This window comes from Lagopus leucura, unplaced genomic scaffold, assembly GCF_019238085.1.
Source record: "Lagopus leucura isolate 7727_CA_CO unplaced genomic scaffold, USGS_WTPT01 Super-Scaffold_100266, whole genome shotgun sequence".
Classification (NCBI taxonomy): Eukaryota; Metazoa; Chordata; class Aves; order Galliformes; family Phasianidae; genus Lagopus; species Lagopus leucura.
The window spans coordinates 47,263-63,986 of record NW_024962336.1 but is presented as its reverse complement, the minus strand read 5'-3'; the positions used below and the strand labels follow the sequence as shown (position 1 = coordinate 63,986).

General features: G+C 63.7%; 1 protein-coding gene across 11 annotated transcripts in view; it reads left to right on the top strand.

The window, feature by feature from the left end:
- The first annotated feature begins 1,193 nt into the window (after window positions 1-1,193).
- The window catches only part of SPEG (striated muscle enriched protein kinase), a 31,071-nt gene continuing 15,540 nt past the window's right edge, over window positions 1,194-16,724 (top strand). For 2 of the 11 annotated variants that reach the window (XM_042890616.1, XM_042890617.1), the window contains exons 1-9: window positions 1,203-1,978; window positions 10,503-10,592; window positions 10,698-11,076; window positions 12,072-13,486; window positions 13,597-13,740; window positions 14,197-14,379; window positions 15,834-16,045; window positions 16,205-16,293; window positions 16,489-16,670. In XM_042890616.1, the coding sequence (XP_042746550.1) occupies window positions 1,558-1,978; window positions 10,503-10,592; window positions 10,698-11,076; window positions 12,072-13,486; window positions 13,597-13,740; window positions 14,197-14,379; window positions 15,834-16,045; window positions 16,205-16,293; window positions 16,489-16,670 (3,115 nt within the window). In that variant the 5' untranslated portion in view covers window positions 1,203-1,557. Of the gene's footprint in view, window positions 1,979-5,940; window positions 6,155-6,402; window positions 10,101-10,502; window positions 10,593-10,697; window positions 11,077-12,071; window positions 13,487-13,596; window positions 13,741-14,196; window positions 14,380-15,833; window positions 16,046-16,204; window positions 16,294-16,488; window positions 16,671-16,724 lie in introns of those variants that run through there. The other 9 variants (XM_042890614.1, XM_042890618.1, XM_042890615.1 and 6 more) reach the window with 9 other exon arrangements.

Sequence of the window (16,724 nt, the reverse complement as noted above, 5' to 3'; positions counted from 1 at the left end):
GTGTCCTCAAGCTGCTGCCAGCGACGCGGATAGGGCTGCCGCCAGAGAGGCAGCACAGCTTCCTGTCTTTGTGAGGACCCCCCTCTTTTGGCTGCAGGACCAAAGAGAAGGCTGTAGGGCATTCAGACCTCAAGAGCTTTGTCCAGCAGGTGGCCCTGTGGCATCGAGGACTGCCCTGGGGACAGACGACACCACCAGCCACTTCCCTCCCTACCTAGCTGGTGGAGCAAAGTCTCTGCCTTCTGCCCTGACCCCACCTTACCCATCGCTGCCACCCTCTTGAAGACCCCCCGCACCGCAGCTACCCCAGGGGCTGCCCTGTGGCAGTTGTTCCCTGTCACTCCCGGGGCTGGGGACAAAGTGGGGAAGGAGCAGTTCTTAGCACTGAGTTGCAGCAGAAGAGGCCCCAGGGCTATCACAGACTTTTTCTCTGGTTCTGCTGGGGTCTGCCCATCTGCTCTGCAACCCTGGGTGTGGGTAGCGGGTTCCCCAACCCTGGCATGTCCCAGGGCATCGCAGCTGCTCCCCTACATGCAGAACATCGGTGCTGGTGCTGTGCCACTAATCAGCTGCCCTTGTGCTGGTGGCCGCTGGCTCTGCCAAAGCCAGCCAGTCTCATTCACAGCAGGCGAGCAGCGTGCCATATCGTTAACGTCCCGCTCACCCAGATTTACAGCCCTTGGAGAGGGTGGCTGGGGCCAGGTGAAGAGATGTGTGCCATAAATCCAGAGCTGGGGAAGCCCTGCCTTGCCTGGGGGTGGCGAGGCACTGTGTGGCACGGGTAGCCCTGGCTGCTGGCTGAAGAGATGCACCCCAAAACCCACAGCCCTCCTTGGGGATGGAGTGCAGAGCCCGGATCCTGTCCCAGTTCACCACAGGGTCTCGCGTTGCAGGAAGCATGACGGTGTCCTTTCTCTCCGCATGCCACCAGGGTCTCTATGTCCCGATCCGGTGACATGGCTGGGAATGGGGAAGGTGGAGGGGAAGGCTGGTTCCCCTCCGGCCTCACTGCTAATATGGAAAGGTGCTGGCCCCTTTCTATCTTTGCAAGAAGAGCTGGGCTGCAGAGCTGCGTGGCGGGCGCGGAGAGGGGGAGCCTGGCCAAGGAATGTGACATATCAGAGGCAGCTGCCACTTCAGGAGAGGGGGCAGAGGGAGCGCAGCTCTGTGGGGGCCGCACGGGACGGGTGAGGGGGGAATGTGAGGGCCCAGCGGCAGGGCAGCGCCGGCACCGTGGGACCCGCACAGGGCAGCGGCGGAGCAGGTGCCAAGGTGTAGGGTGGGCAGGGGTTGTGGTGGAGCATGGTGCACGGGTGCTGTGCTGGGTGAGAAGCGATGCAGTGAGCAGCAATCTGAACCCCCAGCCTAAAAATAGTACCCAGCTTGCCCACGGCACCACGACCTTCGGGGCTGTAGCCGGCCTGGGGGAGGCTGTGAACCAAACGGCACCTGGAGAGGGGGGCCACCTCGCTGCCGGAACCCCCTGGTGTGCGCCAGGAAGGAAACTGGGGCGTGGGACTGTGGCACTGGGGAGGTGAGGAAAGGAAAACAAGCAGCATGCACCGGGCACAGACACGTGGCGGCACCAGCGGGGCCAGTGGGGAGTCCGGGAGGGTGATGGGGAGAGCCCCTCCGAGCCCCGGTATCCCCCCGAAGCGTGCCAAGGTCACGGCGGAGCAGGGGACGGCTGAGGAGGGCCCCACTCGCCTGGCGGCACCGGCCTTTGTGCGGAAGCTGAAGAACGCGGCCATTGGCACTGGCTGTGACATCCGACTGCGGGTGGTGGTGGTGGGGAACCCCCAGCCCAACCTGCGCTGGTACCACAACGAGGAGCAGCTGGCCCCACGCGGGGAGGAGTACGGCACGCTGTGGATCCGGGACAGCACGAAGGAGGACGCCGGTGTATACACATGCATCGCTGAGAATGAGCGAGGAGAGGCCATGACTAGCGCCGTGCTGGCCATCATCGACATGGAAGGTAAGGGCCACAAGGCCACCGACACCGCTGCTCCACCACCACGGTTCCAGCATCCCCACCAGAACTGCTTCCCCATGCTGAAGGCAGTGGCGGTACTTCACAGGCTTTCCCCACACGTTGTGCTCAAGGGCTGGCTGAGCTTGAGCTGTGCCATGTCTGACTGCTACGGGCTGGGATCACCTGTACTGGCAGCACCAGGGCAGCTGTGCAGCTGGGAAGCGAAAATGTGGCTGCAGTAGCCTCTGCCAGACGGGGCAGGATGCCAGGGTGTGGAGGGGTTGGAGCATGTGATGTTGAGAGCCTGCATGGGGCAGCAGGAGAGAGAGATTGGTCATGTTGTTTAAGTGTACGGCACCCCTGGTTCCCCTGCATCAGCCACCCCCGTGCACCAGTCCCCTTGAGCACAAGTGGCTGTAATGCCACCGCTGCAGCTGTAGCGGGCACTGGGGCTGCACTGGGGGCACCAGTGCTGCACTGGGGGAACTGAGACCCCCAAGTGTGGGGAAGCAGGGGGAGGAGCCTGAGGGATGAAGGAGGAGCTTATGCATGTAAGTAGGCAGGGCCTGGTGGTTAATTAGCAAGAGAGAAGGGACAGCATCAGCTTGATCTCCAAAGCCCCATGGCTGCCCTATGCTCAGCATTATGTGGGGTGTGTGTGGGGCACCTGGTTGCAGTGGGGGCCTTATCCTGAACAGAAGGGGGTTCATCACCCCAGGGCAGTGCCACCTCCCTGGAGCACTGAGGTGCTACCAGGGCTGCCTGGATGGAGGTGCTGGGCAGCAGTGCCAACGTGTGAGGGTGGCTATGCAAACACTGGGGTCATGGGTGAGGAAAGCACCAGGGTTGTGCTGCATGGGGAAGCTGTGAGGAAAAAGCATTGCTCTGTGTGGGGCTGGGTTGCTGGGGGAGTACCACTGGAGATTATGCATTCCTGCTGGTTGTGAGCCTAGGGGTGTAGCACAAAAGTGTGCAGGAGCTGTCCTGCCCTGCAGTGGGGATATGTGGTCACTATGCATTGCACCTTTGGGGTCAATGGCACTGTGGATTGTGATGGGAGCACAGAGTGGCGCTTCATCCCTCTTTCAATCTGACCTGCAGTGTGTCTCTGCTCAGAGCTGCCTGATTTCCCCAGGTTCCTGTTCTCATTGTGCTGACGCATGCCTCCCTGCTCCCGATTCCCAGCCCTCATGGCCACGTTTCTGGAGCAGCCACAGGAGGCACAGAGCAGCCAGGGCTGTGGAGTGAATGTCACCCTGCCCCAGGCACTCCCATGTGCTGTGTTCAGCAAACAGCCACCCAAAGCCAGCCCTAGGGCAGGGTTGTGGCTCTGCCCCGCTTTGGGGCACAGCGATCTCTGTATAGTGCCATGTTCCTGTCCTCTGCCTTTTCTCCCTGATGTGTGAACTGAGCTGCAGCTCTCCATGGGGCTGACAGCTCTCTCAAGGTGGCTCAGGTCACTGCTGGGGGGGCTCTGTACTGCCCAGCTCTGTGCTCAGGACCTCCTGCACTGGCTCCGCATTCCCCCCTGCTCGCACGAGCCCGATTTAGCTCCTCTAATCCCTTGCCCTGAATCTGTCGCTCCACCCCACTAATGATTTTCTCCTGCTCTTCTCCCAGGTCCCGTGAGTGTGTCAGTGCCTGGTATGGGGAGCAGGGAGTGTGCATGAGCCCAGGAGGGGCTCCAGGGTTCCCCACCATCGGCTCCTTGCCCACTAATGCCATGTCACTTCCCAGCTCTACCTCCTGCCTTTTTCACCATGAGCTAGCTTAAATCACCTCTTCCAAACCCCACTAATCTCCTGCTAGAGAGCCCAGCCTCCTTAGCTGCGCCAGCAATGAGCGATGCTGAGGCTGCATCTTATTTCAGGGTTGGATCTGTGTGTCTTCAGCGCCCAACAGAGGGTCCTGCTCCTTGCCTCCACCTGCACTCAGCAATCAAAGCTCTGTGTAACCTTGCCTCTGCAGAACGGTCTGGGTGCAGGAGCAGGGAGGCGGATGAAGCAGTCCATATGTAACGCTCCCTGCATGGTGCTCTCTGCACGATGACCCTGCATGGTGATACCTGCTCTGTGCAGCCCCTGCCCCTTGGTGTAGTGAGATGAAGCCTGCCTGAAGCAGAGTGCAGGGCATGGGATGTCTCCTGGGGACTTAACACATTTTGGCACAGCTGTGCAGCTCCATGGCAGTGATCCCAGCACCTTCCATGCCCTCCCTGACTCCCATTTTCCCCACAGCTATGGTGTACAAGGCTGTGGCTGGCGGTACTGAATGCACCCCACTTGACAGTGTCCCTGGTGGCTCAGCACCTCGCACCATTTATCTCGGTGCCTAATTTTAGGCCCTTACTCTGCAGAGCTGTGCCTGTGCCCAGTGCCAGCTGCCCCTTTCTCCAGAGCCCCTGCCAGCTCTCCTGAACGCTCTGCTCGCTCAAAGCCAGACACAGCCTGCAGCCTCCCCTTGCTGTCACCTTCTCTGGGCACTCTCTGGGGCTGCCTCAGTTTCCCTGTACTGCTGTGCCCACCCTAGCCCCTGGCATGCTATGGGGTGGGCAGTGTGCCTGGCTATGTCTCACCAGAGCCTGGCACAGCTGGAACGTGGGGAACAAAGCCCTTTGGGATCTCCTGTCTCTGTCTCATGACACCTGGGTGCAGGGCTTACTCTGAAGCTGTGCTGCTGGCCCCCTTTGGGGCACTGGGAGCGGGCAGGGGAGCAGCATGCAGCTGTCCAGTCAGTCACCTCCACCCCTGCCCTCTCTCCTGCTGTCGGGGGGTTATTTTTGCTGAGGAATGTGCCATCCCCTCGGATTCTCACAGGCTGTAGGGTTTGTGTTACATACGAGAAGCCGAGACCCAGGCCCGAGTATGGGTAAATATAGTACAGCTTCTGGGGGCTGTGTGCAGGTTCGTGGCCCCTTCCTCCTCCTGGTGCTGCCCCCCAGCTCCCACTACTGCCTGCTCCTCTCCTGCTGGTGTGTGCCATGCCCTGGTGGCACTGGGAAGGCTCTATCCCTCTCTCCATACCCTCTGTGCCCAGTGCCTTAGCAGCAGGGCTGGCACAGTGGGTAGTAAACATCCCCTCCTATCCCACTCTGTGCTCAAGCACCCCAGCCAAGGTCACACTGTGTCCCTGTGTCCTCAGGCTGCAGTGGGCACCGTGTGCTCAAGCATCTTTCTATCAGCAGCACAGGGATGCTGGGGAGCGAGGGTGGCTGTCCCTGCACACAGGCTGTGCCATGAGCAAGTGTCATTGTGGCATGTGGCACATAGCAGGGACAGGATCTGTGCCAGGGTAGATGGGGGACACCCAGCAAGACACTTTTCTTTAGGGGTGGCAGGGTGGCACCAGGCTGAGAGGGACATTGGTGTCCCCACGCTCCAGTAGGAAATCCCTTTTGTGCCAGCTCTGCCACTTATGTGCTTCGCCTGACGCACGGGGTCTCCACGGAAACCCCACAGCATCCCTCGGATGGTGGGGCTGTCAGCAAGCCTTGGTACGAGCAACTCCCTTTGTACCTGCTAATTTGCAAGTTATTATGAAGCCGTGACAAGCTCCACGCTGGGAGCCGTGGGCCGGGAGGGGGAGTGTGGAAAAGCAGCCGGAGCTGCCAGGCATGGTGGTGTGCTTGTGGCAGTGCCACGCAGCGCCGGTGCTGAGCGTTGTGCTACTGTCATCTGCGTTGGGGAGCGCTGAGGACCCCCGGTACTGAGCGGTGCTGAGTGCAGGAGCGGGGAGCAGCTCCGTGACTCTGGGCAGGGGGCTCGGCAGCCCAGCATCCCGCACAGCCAAAGCCATCAGGAAGGCAGAGGAGTGCGGGTTGTGTGCGTCTCCCATCCCGCGGTGCCTCCGCCACCTGTGCCCTGACCGTCCCCCGCCGCTGTTACTGCGTGCCAGGGCTGGCGGGAGGCGGAGGCGGAGGCAGGCGGGGGAAGGATGGAGGGAGGAGCACTCCAGTGATGCTTCATGATCACAGCCCCAGCCCTCCCGAGAGCCCAACCTGGCGAGCCCCAGCCTCTCCCTCCGCCCTTCCCGGGAGGATGCTGGGGGCTCCACCGGGGCGCTGACAGCGGGGACCCCTCCAGTTGCGGGCTGCTGCGCTGTCGGGCCTGAGCGGCGTTCGCCGCGCCGCCGGGGCTCTGCAGAAGCATGAAGAAGATCTGGGTGAAGAAACGCTTCCAGGTAAGGGCTGCGAGCTGGTGAGCGCACGGAGAAACGGCGGTGATGTGGGGAGGAGGGGGGAAGTAGCGGGAAGCGGGCGCACGTCCCTCCTGGGTGGGGAGGGGGCGAGTCCGGCCTCCCTCCCCGGGCTTATCCCACCGCCAGCCCCGCCCGCAGAGCCGCCGGTTCCACGCAGCAGTGCCGGGCAGGTGTTCAGCATCGCCTTAGCCAGCACTGCTGCGAACCCATGGTGGGGGTCTTGTCCCCTGGCAGCCCTCCGGAGCCAGTGGAGGCGGCTGCATGGCTCCCCCCGGCCCCGCCGCCGGTGGTCACGGAGCTGGAGACGAGGCTTTGCATGCGTCATCCCCTCCGCGTCAGGAGCATGCCTGGCACAGCAGAGATCCTCCGCGGGCCTCTCCGCACGCTCCGCTGAGCGAGGAGCAAGGACGTCACCGGGCCTCAGCAGTGAGGGGAGGATGGGAGCATCCTGCCAGGAACCCTCTCGTGGGGCTCACAGCAGCACCCCACTGCTACACCCTACATGGGTGCTTGGCCACCCTGCTGTTACCCTGCTGGGTGTCCCCACAGTCCCCACCCAGGGGTGCAGGATGGGGACATGGTTCCCCCCGGAATGCTGTGGGGAGGTGACAGCCCTGCCCAGATGTGGGGGCATTCATCTCCTCTGGAGGCAGCACCTGGCTGCCCCATCTGCCCTTGGGAACAGCCTGCATGCCAGGGCATGGTCCAGCTATGCTGGCCATGCTCTGGGCACACCACACGGGCTGCCTCCCTACTTCCCCTTGGCCCTGCTCCCTGTTGGCTTCACAGTCGTTAACACCAGTGCCATGTTGCTTGGCTCCATGTCCCAGGAGGGGGCTCTGCTCCATGGCCCCAGGAGTCCCACTTGCCCCATAGCCACAGCTATAGGGGTGGACGGCCCCCTGGCAGGACCCTGCATGAGGAGGGTGGGTCTACGCAGGCACTGGGGCAGTGAGGCAGGGCCAGGACCCGCTGCACCTCACTGTGGGGCAGGGCTGAGGCTGAATGCTCATCTCCACTGGCTTTTCTCCCCTTTTCTGTGGATGCAGGGTGGGCTCCTGGGGCTCCCCTGCACTGTTTCCTATGCTGAAAATGAACCCCCAAGCAGGGTGCATCGCTGGTGGCTGAATTGCCCAGATCTCAGCCCAATGGGGTTTGTCCCAGGCTGCTCCTGTAACCTTCTGCCCCCTTTCTGTCCTCCTCTTTGAAAGCAGAGGGCTGCTGCTTGGAGGTGACCCTGCATCACAGCATCTGTGGGATGCTGCTTTCTGAGCTGTGGGTGGGTGCCATGCCCCAGGGATCTAGGCCGGGGGTCCTGTTATAGAGCAGAGGGCTGGGGCTCACCCCCCTCTGTAGCTGTGGGCCCTACACTGCTGGGTGCAGTCACCAGATCTGGTGGGAGCTGATGGCGCCAGTCCCCGGGGAAGCCGTGAGCACACTCGATAATGGCACTCAATTGCATTTTCATTTTTTAATGGGGGAATTATCCGCCGATGGTGCAGTTAATCACTCATCTATCTTTCCCTGGCCTGAAAGGCGGGCTGCAAGCCAGAACCAGCACAGGCAGTCGGGGAGGGGAGGTGAAGCCTGGCTCAAACTGGCTCAGCCTGAATACAAATGTGTCTCGTGCAGTCACTGCCCTCCAGCCAGCACTGCATTCTGGGAGGGGGCAGTGGGAGCCCCTTTGTGCTGCCCACTGGCACTGTGGGGGACTGCAAAATGAGCCTGCTGCTCTTGTAAAGACATCTGACTGCTGGCTGTGCTTGTCTATCTGTCTGCCCCTGGGGCTGTCTGTCCCTGGGGACCGTCTGTCGTCCATTCCTGATGACTGTTCGTTCATGAGCTTGCCTAGAAGCTGCAGGATGGGTGGGAGGCTCTGGGAGAGCCCCACTAAGGCTCCACAACGAGCAGCAAGGGCACAGGCTGTTGTTGCCCCAGAGAGACTCTGCTACCAGGCTGGGCTGAGAGCATCTCTGGGCGCTGGCAGCCCAGCCCTGCTACCTGCGCACCGCATCTCCTGACCTACCTGCCTGCCTGCATCAGCATGGCTACCAGGTGGCCCTTGGCAAGCAGATGCCCAGCCCTGAGCTACGGTGTGGAGGAGGGTAGGGAGCTGGCAGGGAGCTGCTGGCACCTCTGCCCCACGCTGCCATCCTGCCTGCCCAGACGGCGAGGCTCCCACGCCTCCCGCCCTGCGGGCTGGTCATCTCATGGCACTTATGCCAAATAGCCTCTCTCACAGCTGGCACGGCCACCACTAGGCTGGGTGTTGCTGTCCCCATGCTGGGCCCGTGCCCATGGCTGAGTCTGGGCCAGTGCCTGGAAGATGCTTGGCTGGCTCATTCCCTTTGCTGGCACGGGCAGTGGCTTCGAAGGTGCTGTGGAACATTTGGGCACCCGCCTGGGCGAAGCTGCTGACTGCAGGCAGCGGGACTGGCGTGTACCATGTCACCCCTGGGAGCAGGAGGAGAGCAGCACCAAGAGGTGCGCGTGTGTGTGTGCTGGTGGGCATGTGCTGCACGTGTCCACCTACACTCGTGCACGGCTGTGTGCGTGGGGTGTGCGCCTGTAGATACCTTGGGGGTGTGCAGCCGGGGGTGTGCGTGAGGCTGTGCTGTGGATAACGCTTTCTTCTCTTTTTCTTTGCAGAAAACCGGCCACTCGCGGCGCTTTGGTCGCTTCACGCATGGTGCGTTGAGTTACCAGGATTTGCCCCCCCTGCTGGGATGGGGTCTGGCCCCCTGCAGTACCAGGGAAGGGACAGTGAGCAGAGGCTGCACAGGGCTGCGCACAGCCCTAAAATGGGTTTAGAGGCTCCTGGTGTGTCCTGTGAGCGTGCCTTTGTCCTCGCAGCTCCAGGGGCAGGGGTGCTGCTGGGGAGCTGAGTACACGGTGGCAGGCATCCTGCTGCAATGGCAGTGATGAGACGGTTGGCGGTGTGCTGGGCTGCACCAGACCAGCCCGGGGAGGGAATAGCAGTTTGGACAGTGTGGACCCCCACTGGGCTGTGGTGTGTGATGACAGGGCTGGAGGGCAGGGGATATTTCCTTTGACAAAGAGCTCTGCAGTATCAGCTTGTGATGGCTTGCATAGTGGTGGAAATGGTGATCCTTGTTGTCTATGCCGGTTTAGTTTCCTGGGAAGGAGCAGTGCTCTGGCTCTGCACTGACTTGGCCACAACATGCCTGGGCACACAGTGCCCACAGTGCCCACAGCTTCCCTGAGAACAGCACTGATGCTCTCCCAGCCAGAACCACATTGTGGGGCACAGCAGCACCTCTGAATACTTGCTGCAGGGGGGATTGGGGATGCAGAGTGCACACCAGGCCTGATGCAGCATGTGTGCCCCCAGGCACACATATCCAAGCGTGCCAGCACCTTTAGGAGTGCCCACCTGGGGCGCAGGAGGTGATGGCATGGAGCCCAGGGGACAGCTGGAGCAGCAGCAGGTACAGGTGCTGGCTGCTGTGAAGGCAGAAAGTGACCATGGTGTGGGGAGGGGACGATGCCATGTGCTTTACTGGAGCAATGCAGGGAAGGGGAGGTTGAATGTGGTGCTGATGATGTATTGACTGTGTGTGGGTAGTGAATTTGTGTAGGGAAGGCTGGTGCCAGACCCATGGCTCCTGCTATACAGAAGGGTAAGGCATCTGGCCCTGAACCAGATGATTGGCCAGCCCTAGCCCCATCCTTGGCCTCCAAGGCCAGCGCATGATGCTAGGCTCTCTGAACTGGCACAACCTGCCCAGCTGCTACCCTGGCAGGTCAATGCCTAATGGTAGCACAGGGACAAGATGGGGACAAAGTCCTCCCCCAGTGCCCTACGCGTCTCTGCAGGCTGGGCCGATAACCGGGTGTTGATGTCTCTCTCTCTCTTGCTGCCCCTATGGAAGCGAAGTTTTCCGCTCCTGCAGGAAGCAAAGCTACGGTAGGAAGATGCCTGCCTCATGCCAGCCCTGCTCCCAGATGGGGCTCTGTGCCCCCAGTGTGCCTCCCTGTTGCAATGCCACCACTGTCCCCATCTTCATCACCCAGTTACATCCTCCTTCCCCTGCATTTCCACCACCACCACCATCCCTTCTCCCGCCTCCATCCTACATAGCATCATCTGATGCCACTCCTGTCCCATGGTCTTTCCAGCCTTGGTCTTGCCTTTCCTGCTGGCAGCCTTCTGTGTCCCCCATGTTACAGTCATCCCTCACTCACCCTTGCTCTTCTGCTGCCCGGAACTGCCTGTGCACTGCTCATCTGCCGCTGGAGCTGGTGGGTCTGTGTGGAGCAGTGTCAGCCTGGTCCTCGTGTCCCCTCACCCTCTGCTCTTCCCCCACAGACTCGGAGACTGGCGAGGATGAGCCCAGTGACCCCCAGGTGACGCAGCGCAGCGAACTGCAGGATGAGACAGCCTTCAGCACCCCCACGGGTGAGCTGCGGGGACACAGAGCTTTAGGGGTCCCCTTGGGGCAGCCCACCCATGGGATGAGCTGGGTGGGATACCACGTGGAGATGCCCACCACTCTCCTTCCAGGTGGCTCCGACACCCTGGTGGACACCTCCATGAACACGACACCAACCTCAGTGCTGGCCCTGTCTCAGGCAGAGGAGCGCTCCAGCTGGTCGGGCAGCCAGCAGACTGTGGTGGAGAAGGAGCCAGATGCCAACCTCCCCATGCGGGGACCCTACCTCCGCCCTAGTGCCTGGCAGCCGCAGGGAACTCCAAGGCAAGCAAATGCGCCGTCACCACGTGGCACTGAGGTCCGGCACCTGGGTGTGGAGCCGCTGGTGCGGGCATCACGGGCTAATCTGGTGGGCACAAGCTGGGGGTCGGAGGATAGCCTTTCTGTGGCCAGCGACCCGTACGGCAGCGCCTTCAGCCTGTACCGAGGACGGGCGCTCTCGCTCCACGTGTAAGTAGCAGAGGGAAGTGCACGGAGGGGACATCGCTGGGGCCATCTCCTCCCTGCAGCCATCTTCTCTCCTCCTCCTGGGCTTTCTTTGCCTTCTCCATGCCCGGACAAGGAACGGAGGCTCTGAGCAGTAGGCGCCTGGCACCGGTGAGGAGGGAATTGCCCTGGGGTGGGGTGCCTGGAGCGGGATCCCTATCTGCTATGGCCAGTTAAAGTTTGGGGGTAACCCCATCCGAACTGAACCTTTTCCTGGCCAGCTATGAGGGCTCTGCATGGCCAGGGACATGGGGCGCAAAGGTGTGGCACCCACGGACAAGCTGTCCCCACCACCCAGGGGTGGCAGTGTGGACAAGGGACATTCTTCCTCCAGAGGGCCTGCTGACATGCTCAGAGCCCCCGTCCCTCCCCAGCCCCGCAGGCCTTCTCCTTCGACCTCCATCCTCCCTTTGTGTTTGAGGCTGCTTGTTCCACCAGAACCTCATCTCCACTTTTTGATTTCTGCACTGCACATGCCAAGCCCTGGGCTGTGGGGCTGTGGGGGTGGGCAGGGATTTTGCGGGTGGCAGGGCAGGGGGACACGTTGGCAGCAGCACATGCACTGGGCGATGACTTGTGGCCTTGCAGAAGAGCTCTCTGCACTGCTCTGGCATGCTGGAATACCTCGGGGAGATGGGGGCACACCTCTGTTCCTGTGCTCTCATCTTGACTGAATGGCAGCTCTGGGAAGGGCACTTGTTGAGTGTCCCAGCATCACCACACTGCTGTCCTACATGGGTGTCCCTGGGAGATGAGACACCAGCAATAAGGCACCACTGGGTCATACCAGCAAGCCAGCTCCCCGTGGCCTAACTGTGGCTGGATCTCCTCACTGTGGGCCACTGAGGGTCCAGGGGCTGTCCCCTGCTGTGCCCTACTGGGTGGTTGGGTTGGGACTCATGATGCAGCCATAGGTGAGGGTGGGCTCTGACTTGGTCTCCCTTGTTCTCCCCTTGCAGCAGCATCCCCCAGGGGGGATACAGGCGAGATGACCCCCACAGTGGTTCCGTCTCCCCAAAGCCCGGTGCTGAGCCTCCACACTCGCCAGCTGCCCTGCCGCTGACCTCCAAGCCGCCCATCATCCGCTCGCCGTCCCCAAGAATCGGCCTGTGCCCTCCCACACCCTCCGGAGCCACCCCGCAGCCCTCTGCTCGCCTCCCCTCCTCCTCCTGCACGCCCGTGACCCCCCGCAGGACGTCTTCAGTGCCGGCCGACTATCAGGACACCGTCCCTGAGGAGTATGAGGAGAAGATCAAGAAGCCCAAGTCGCAGTCGCAGGGCAGCACGCAGGACTCCCGACCCGCCACCCCCATGAGCGACGCGTCGGGCCGCATCTCGGTGCGGGCATCGCCCAAGCTGGTGCGCGCCGGCTCCAGGATCTTCGAGCGGCTGCAGTATTTCGAGGAGCGCCGCGGGAGCCTGGAGCAGGCGGACAGTCCCTTCCCCACACGGCCGTGGCTGCCTCTGCGCAAGACGCGCTCCTTCGACCAGCCAGGCTGGGAGCGGCGGCCGGGCACGCCGGGGGGCTGGCGGGACGGGGAGGGCAGTGCTGCCAGCCGCCGCCAGGCCTTCCGCCAGAAGGCCGCCTCCTTCGACGAGCGGGGCAAGTTCGCCGGGCGCGTGCAGGACATCGAGCACAAGTTCTCAGAGGAGCTGAGCCGCATCAAGAGGACCGTGTCCAAGCAGCAGCTGCGGCGCTCGCAGGAGCTGGGCAAGGCTGAGCCACAGCCATCTGCCGAGCCTCCCGCCGCCCGCACTCCACGCGGCTCAGCCTTGCCACGCAAGGTGCCACCAGCCAAGGCCTCAGCTCCAGCTGAGGGCACGCATGTCATCCAGCACCTGGCTCTCTCCAGCGTGGCGCTGGTGGGGCCCAACGGGGAGCCGGAGCCGGGGGGACAGCGGGCACGGAGAGGCCCGGCACGGGGCGGCGCAGCAGAGGAGGTGAGGAAAGCTGTGCAACAAGATGGTGGTGGGGAAGTGAGGAAGAAGGAGCAGTGGTTGTTGGCGCAGGCCACCCCGCGGGGCCGTGCTGCTGAAGGGACCCCGTGCCCGGACGGAGGTCCCGTGGCTGCAACCAGGGCCCCTGGGGTGGTGAGTGAAGGGCTGGCTGCCAGGCTGGCCGTGCCCCATGGGCTGTACCGGAGGCCAGAGGTATCTGCTGAGGTGCGGTTCCTGCCGTGGGCAAAGCCGGGCTTGGAGCAGGAGGCCCGGCTGGAGAGGAGCTGGGCAGGGCAGCACGGCACAGGGAAGGAGGTGGAGAGAAGGCAGGCAAAAGTGGCGGAGAAGAAAGAGAGCGTCCGGACGGCTCAGGAAGGCAGAGGCACGCGGAGCAAGGCGAAGGGGCGCCGGGCCCGGCCCACCTCTCCAGAGCTAGGTAGGGCATGGCTCTTGTCCCACACACAGGCAGTACTGTAGTGCTGCCACACCTCACTGGATCCTCTGCTCACCCTGCTCATGGCCGTGGGGCCATCTCTCCCTGTGCAGAGTCCTCTGATGACTCCTACGTCTCAGCGGGCGAAGATCCCCTGGAAGCGCCCATCTTTGAGATCCCCATCCAGGACACAGCGGTGGCTGTGGGGACAGAGGTGCTGCTCAAGTGCATTGTCACAGCCAACCCACAGCCAGAAGGTGAGTGGTCACGGGGCATGAGAGCGCAATGGGCTCTGGCATGATCCCCCTGCCTGTTCCAGTCCCTTGGGGCCACCTGAGCTGTGTGGCGGAGCTGTGGCTCTGCGCTCCTCAGGAAGCAAAGTGCCAGGGTGCGGTGCAAAGGGCAGGGGGCAGGCAGAACCTCTGTGATCTTCCTGTGCTGGGATAGCAGGAGGAGGCACCAGGCACGGAGCAGCTGGCAAAGGCTGGCAACGAGCAAAGAAGCTCTGGTTCCCTCCTCCATCCTCCACTGGAGGGCAGGAGGATGCCAGTAACCTTAGAGGGGCCTCTCTCCATCAGGGTCCTTGGGGACCTGGGGCTGCTCCCGATGGCAAAACGGTCGCCAAGTCGAGCAGAGACCTGTGCTGACAACGGGGGGAGTGAGGACTCTCCTATCCCGGGATGGTCCTGAAGTGACCCTGCTTCTGCCCGCAGTGTCCTGGAGGAAGGACGGGGTGCCGCTGAGGAGCAGCACGGCACGGCCCATCAAGGCGGAGGGTGAGCGGCACACCTTGCTGGTCAGGAGCGCCCGGGTGGCCGACGCCGGTCTCTACACGGTGACGGCGGCCAACGAGGTGGGAGCCACCTGCTGCAGCGCCATCCTCAGCGTACGGCCCGGTGAGTGCCGGCGGCCGGGATGCAGGCAGCGGGGGGCGGCGAGAGGGCCGGCGAGGCGACGGGCTGCCTGCCAGCTCTGCTGTCACTGCTAGGAAAGCGGCTTCCTTACCCTACAAGGCTCTGTCTGAACCGAAGCAGCTGACTCGCTGCCGGGTTCTGCCGTGGGGGGAGCGGGGTCAGGCTCCGAGCATCCCCAACGAGTTGGCAAGTTCCGTGCCTCGCGGGGCACCCCAGCTGCCCACCGACACGCAGCCTGCGCTGATGCCCAGCATGCCCTCCGCCATCCGGGGATCCCCATCGCAGGACTTCCCCTGGGGAGCGCAGAGCCCCGGGGAGCTGCAGGATCCCCGATCCCCGCTGCCCCGCGGCGACCCGGGGCGCTGAGCGCACTGCCAGGCAGCTGCCGCCCCTCGGGGCCGCTCTCCCCCGCGGCCGGAAAAGAAGGGAAGGGGTCGGCAGCCCCCAGACCGCCGCTGGGCCCTCCCCCGATTCAGGCCCAGCCCCGGGGGCCGGGCGGCGGCGCGGGGCCGGGGCGGCGCTCGGCCGGGGAGGGCTCAGCGCTCCGGGCTGGATGTGCGCCCGGCGCCGCCGCATCGGCCCCGGCCCCGGCAACGACAGCGGCGCTCCCGCGGTTCGGTCCTGCTCGGGGAGGGGGCCGCAGCCCCTCCGGTGAGTGCGGGGGGCACCGGAGGGCTGCGGGCGGAGGGGCTGCGGGGAGCCCTGGGGGACCAGCGGGACCCTGGGGGACCGCTCTGCTGCTGCTGCACGGGGGCAACGAGGGGGGTGAGGGGCCGAGCCGTCACCGGGCCGAGCCGTCACCGGGCAGCCCGCCCGCTTCCCCGCTTCGGCAGCTCCGTAAGGGGATCTGCTGGTGGGGGGGGCGGCGGGAGGGGGAACGGCGGCGGCCACGGCCGGGCTGGAGCGGGGCCAGCCCCCCCACCTCGGGCAGCGCTCTGCCGGCAGCACGCTCGCCCCCGGCTCCGCACACACCTCACCCCCGTCCCGGCCCCACGCTCCCCCCACGCCGGCTCCTCTGCCCACGCGTGCTCCCCTCTATGCCGAGCTCGGACCCCGGGAGCGGCCGTCCGGGCTGCGAGGGAAGCGCAGCTGCCAATGTCACCTTCAGCCTTCTGCCGGCTCGCGGCAGGGGCAGCCATTCCCGGAATCCGGGCGGCTTAAGGATGGGAGCACGGCCTGCTGCGTAAGAGCCACTTGAGCCCCGCTGTCGCCTTGCGGGATATCGCGTCCGCTTATCAGCCCCGGGGCGTGTTTCACACCCACCCCCCGCGCAGCCCAGCACCCCTTCGCTGCCGGCTACCGTGCTGTTCCCGGCGGGAGGCAGCATGGGGTGGGCATGCCTGGGCACCTCCAGGCACAGAATGGTGGGGAAGGGTCCCCAAGCCCCCTGCCTGGCTCTGCTTGCTGCCAGCTCCTTACCTACCCTCTCCTGCTAGCCCCCGCCGTGGAGCGGCATGGGAACCTGGCCCCCCCCCTGGGCCAGGTCAGCCCCATCACCTCAGACGAAGAGTACCTGAGCCCACTAGAAGAGTTCCCTGAGTCTGGGACCCCGCAGCACCGACCAGCCATGAAGCTGCAGCCCAGAGCGGAGCATGGGGCTGCCCACAGCTCTTCGGAGAGCAGTTTCAAGGCTGCACCCACCTTTGAGGTGAGCTGAGAGCCCCCCTGGGACCTGACAGAGAAGGAGCTGTGCCCTGCGGTGCTCTAGGGCTCTATGATGGGGGACCGGTGGTCCCTGGGGTGGTGGCAGGGCCACGTGGCCCCAGGGTGGTGGGTACTGGCTGCTTCCTGACCTCCTCTTCGTCAGGTGGCTCTGTTGGACCAGTCGGTGCTGGAGGGGCAGGATGTCAGCATGAGTGTCCGCGTCCGTGGAGAGCCCAAGCCCATCATTTACTGGTGAGTCCTGATGTTCACTGGGTCACAGTACGGCAGGGAAGGGGGCAGGCATGGGGATGTCCCAATCTGGGGTCTGCCAGCTCAGAGCAGCACCAAGGAGAGGAGCTCTGGTCTTGGTCTTGTTGAAATTGTGGAGAATGGGGCTTTCTATGGAGCCAGCTGTGACAGTGCCTCTCTGCCCATGTCCCTGAGCAGGCTGCGGAACCGGCAGCCTGTGAAGTACGGCCGTCGTCACCATGCAGAGGAGGCGGAGGGGGCTCGGGGTCTGTACACACTGCACATCCTGGCGGCTGAGCGCACTGACACCGGCTTCTACACCTGCAAGGCTGTCAACGAGTATGGCACCAAGCAGTGCGAGGCCAAGCTGGAGGTCAGAGGTAAAGCTCCGCGAGGGCGTCCCCATTTCCCCATGGGGCTGGCCAGTTCCAGCA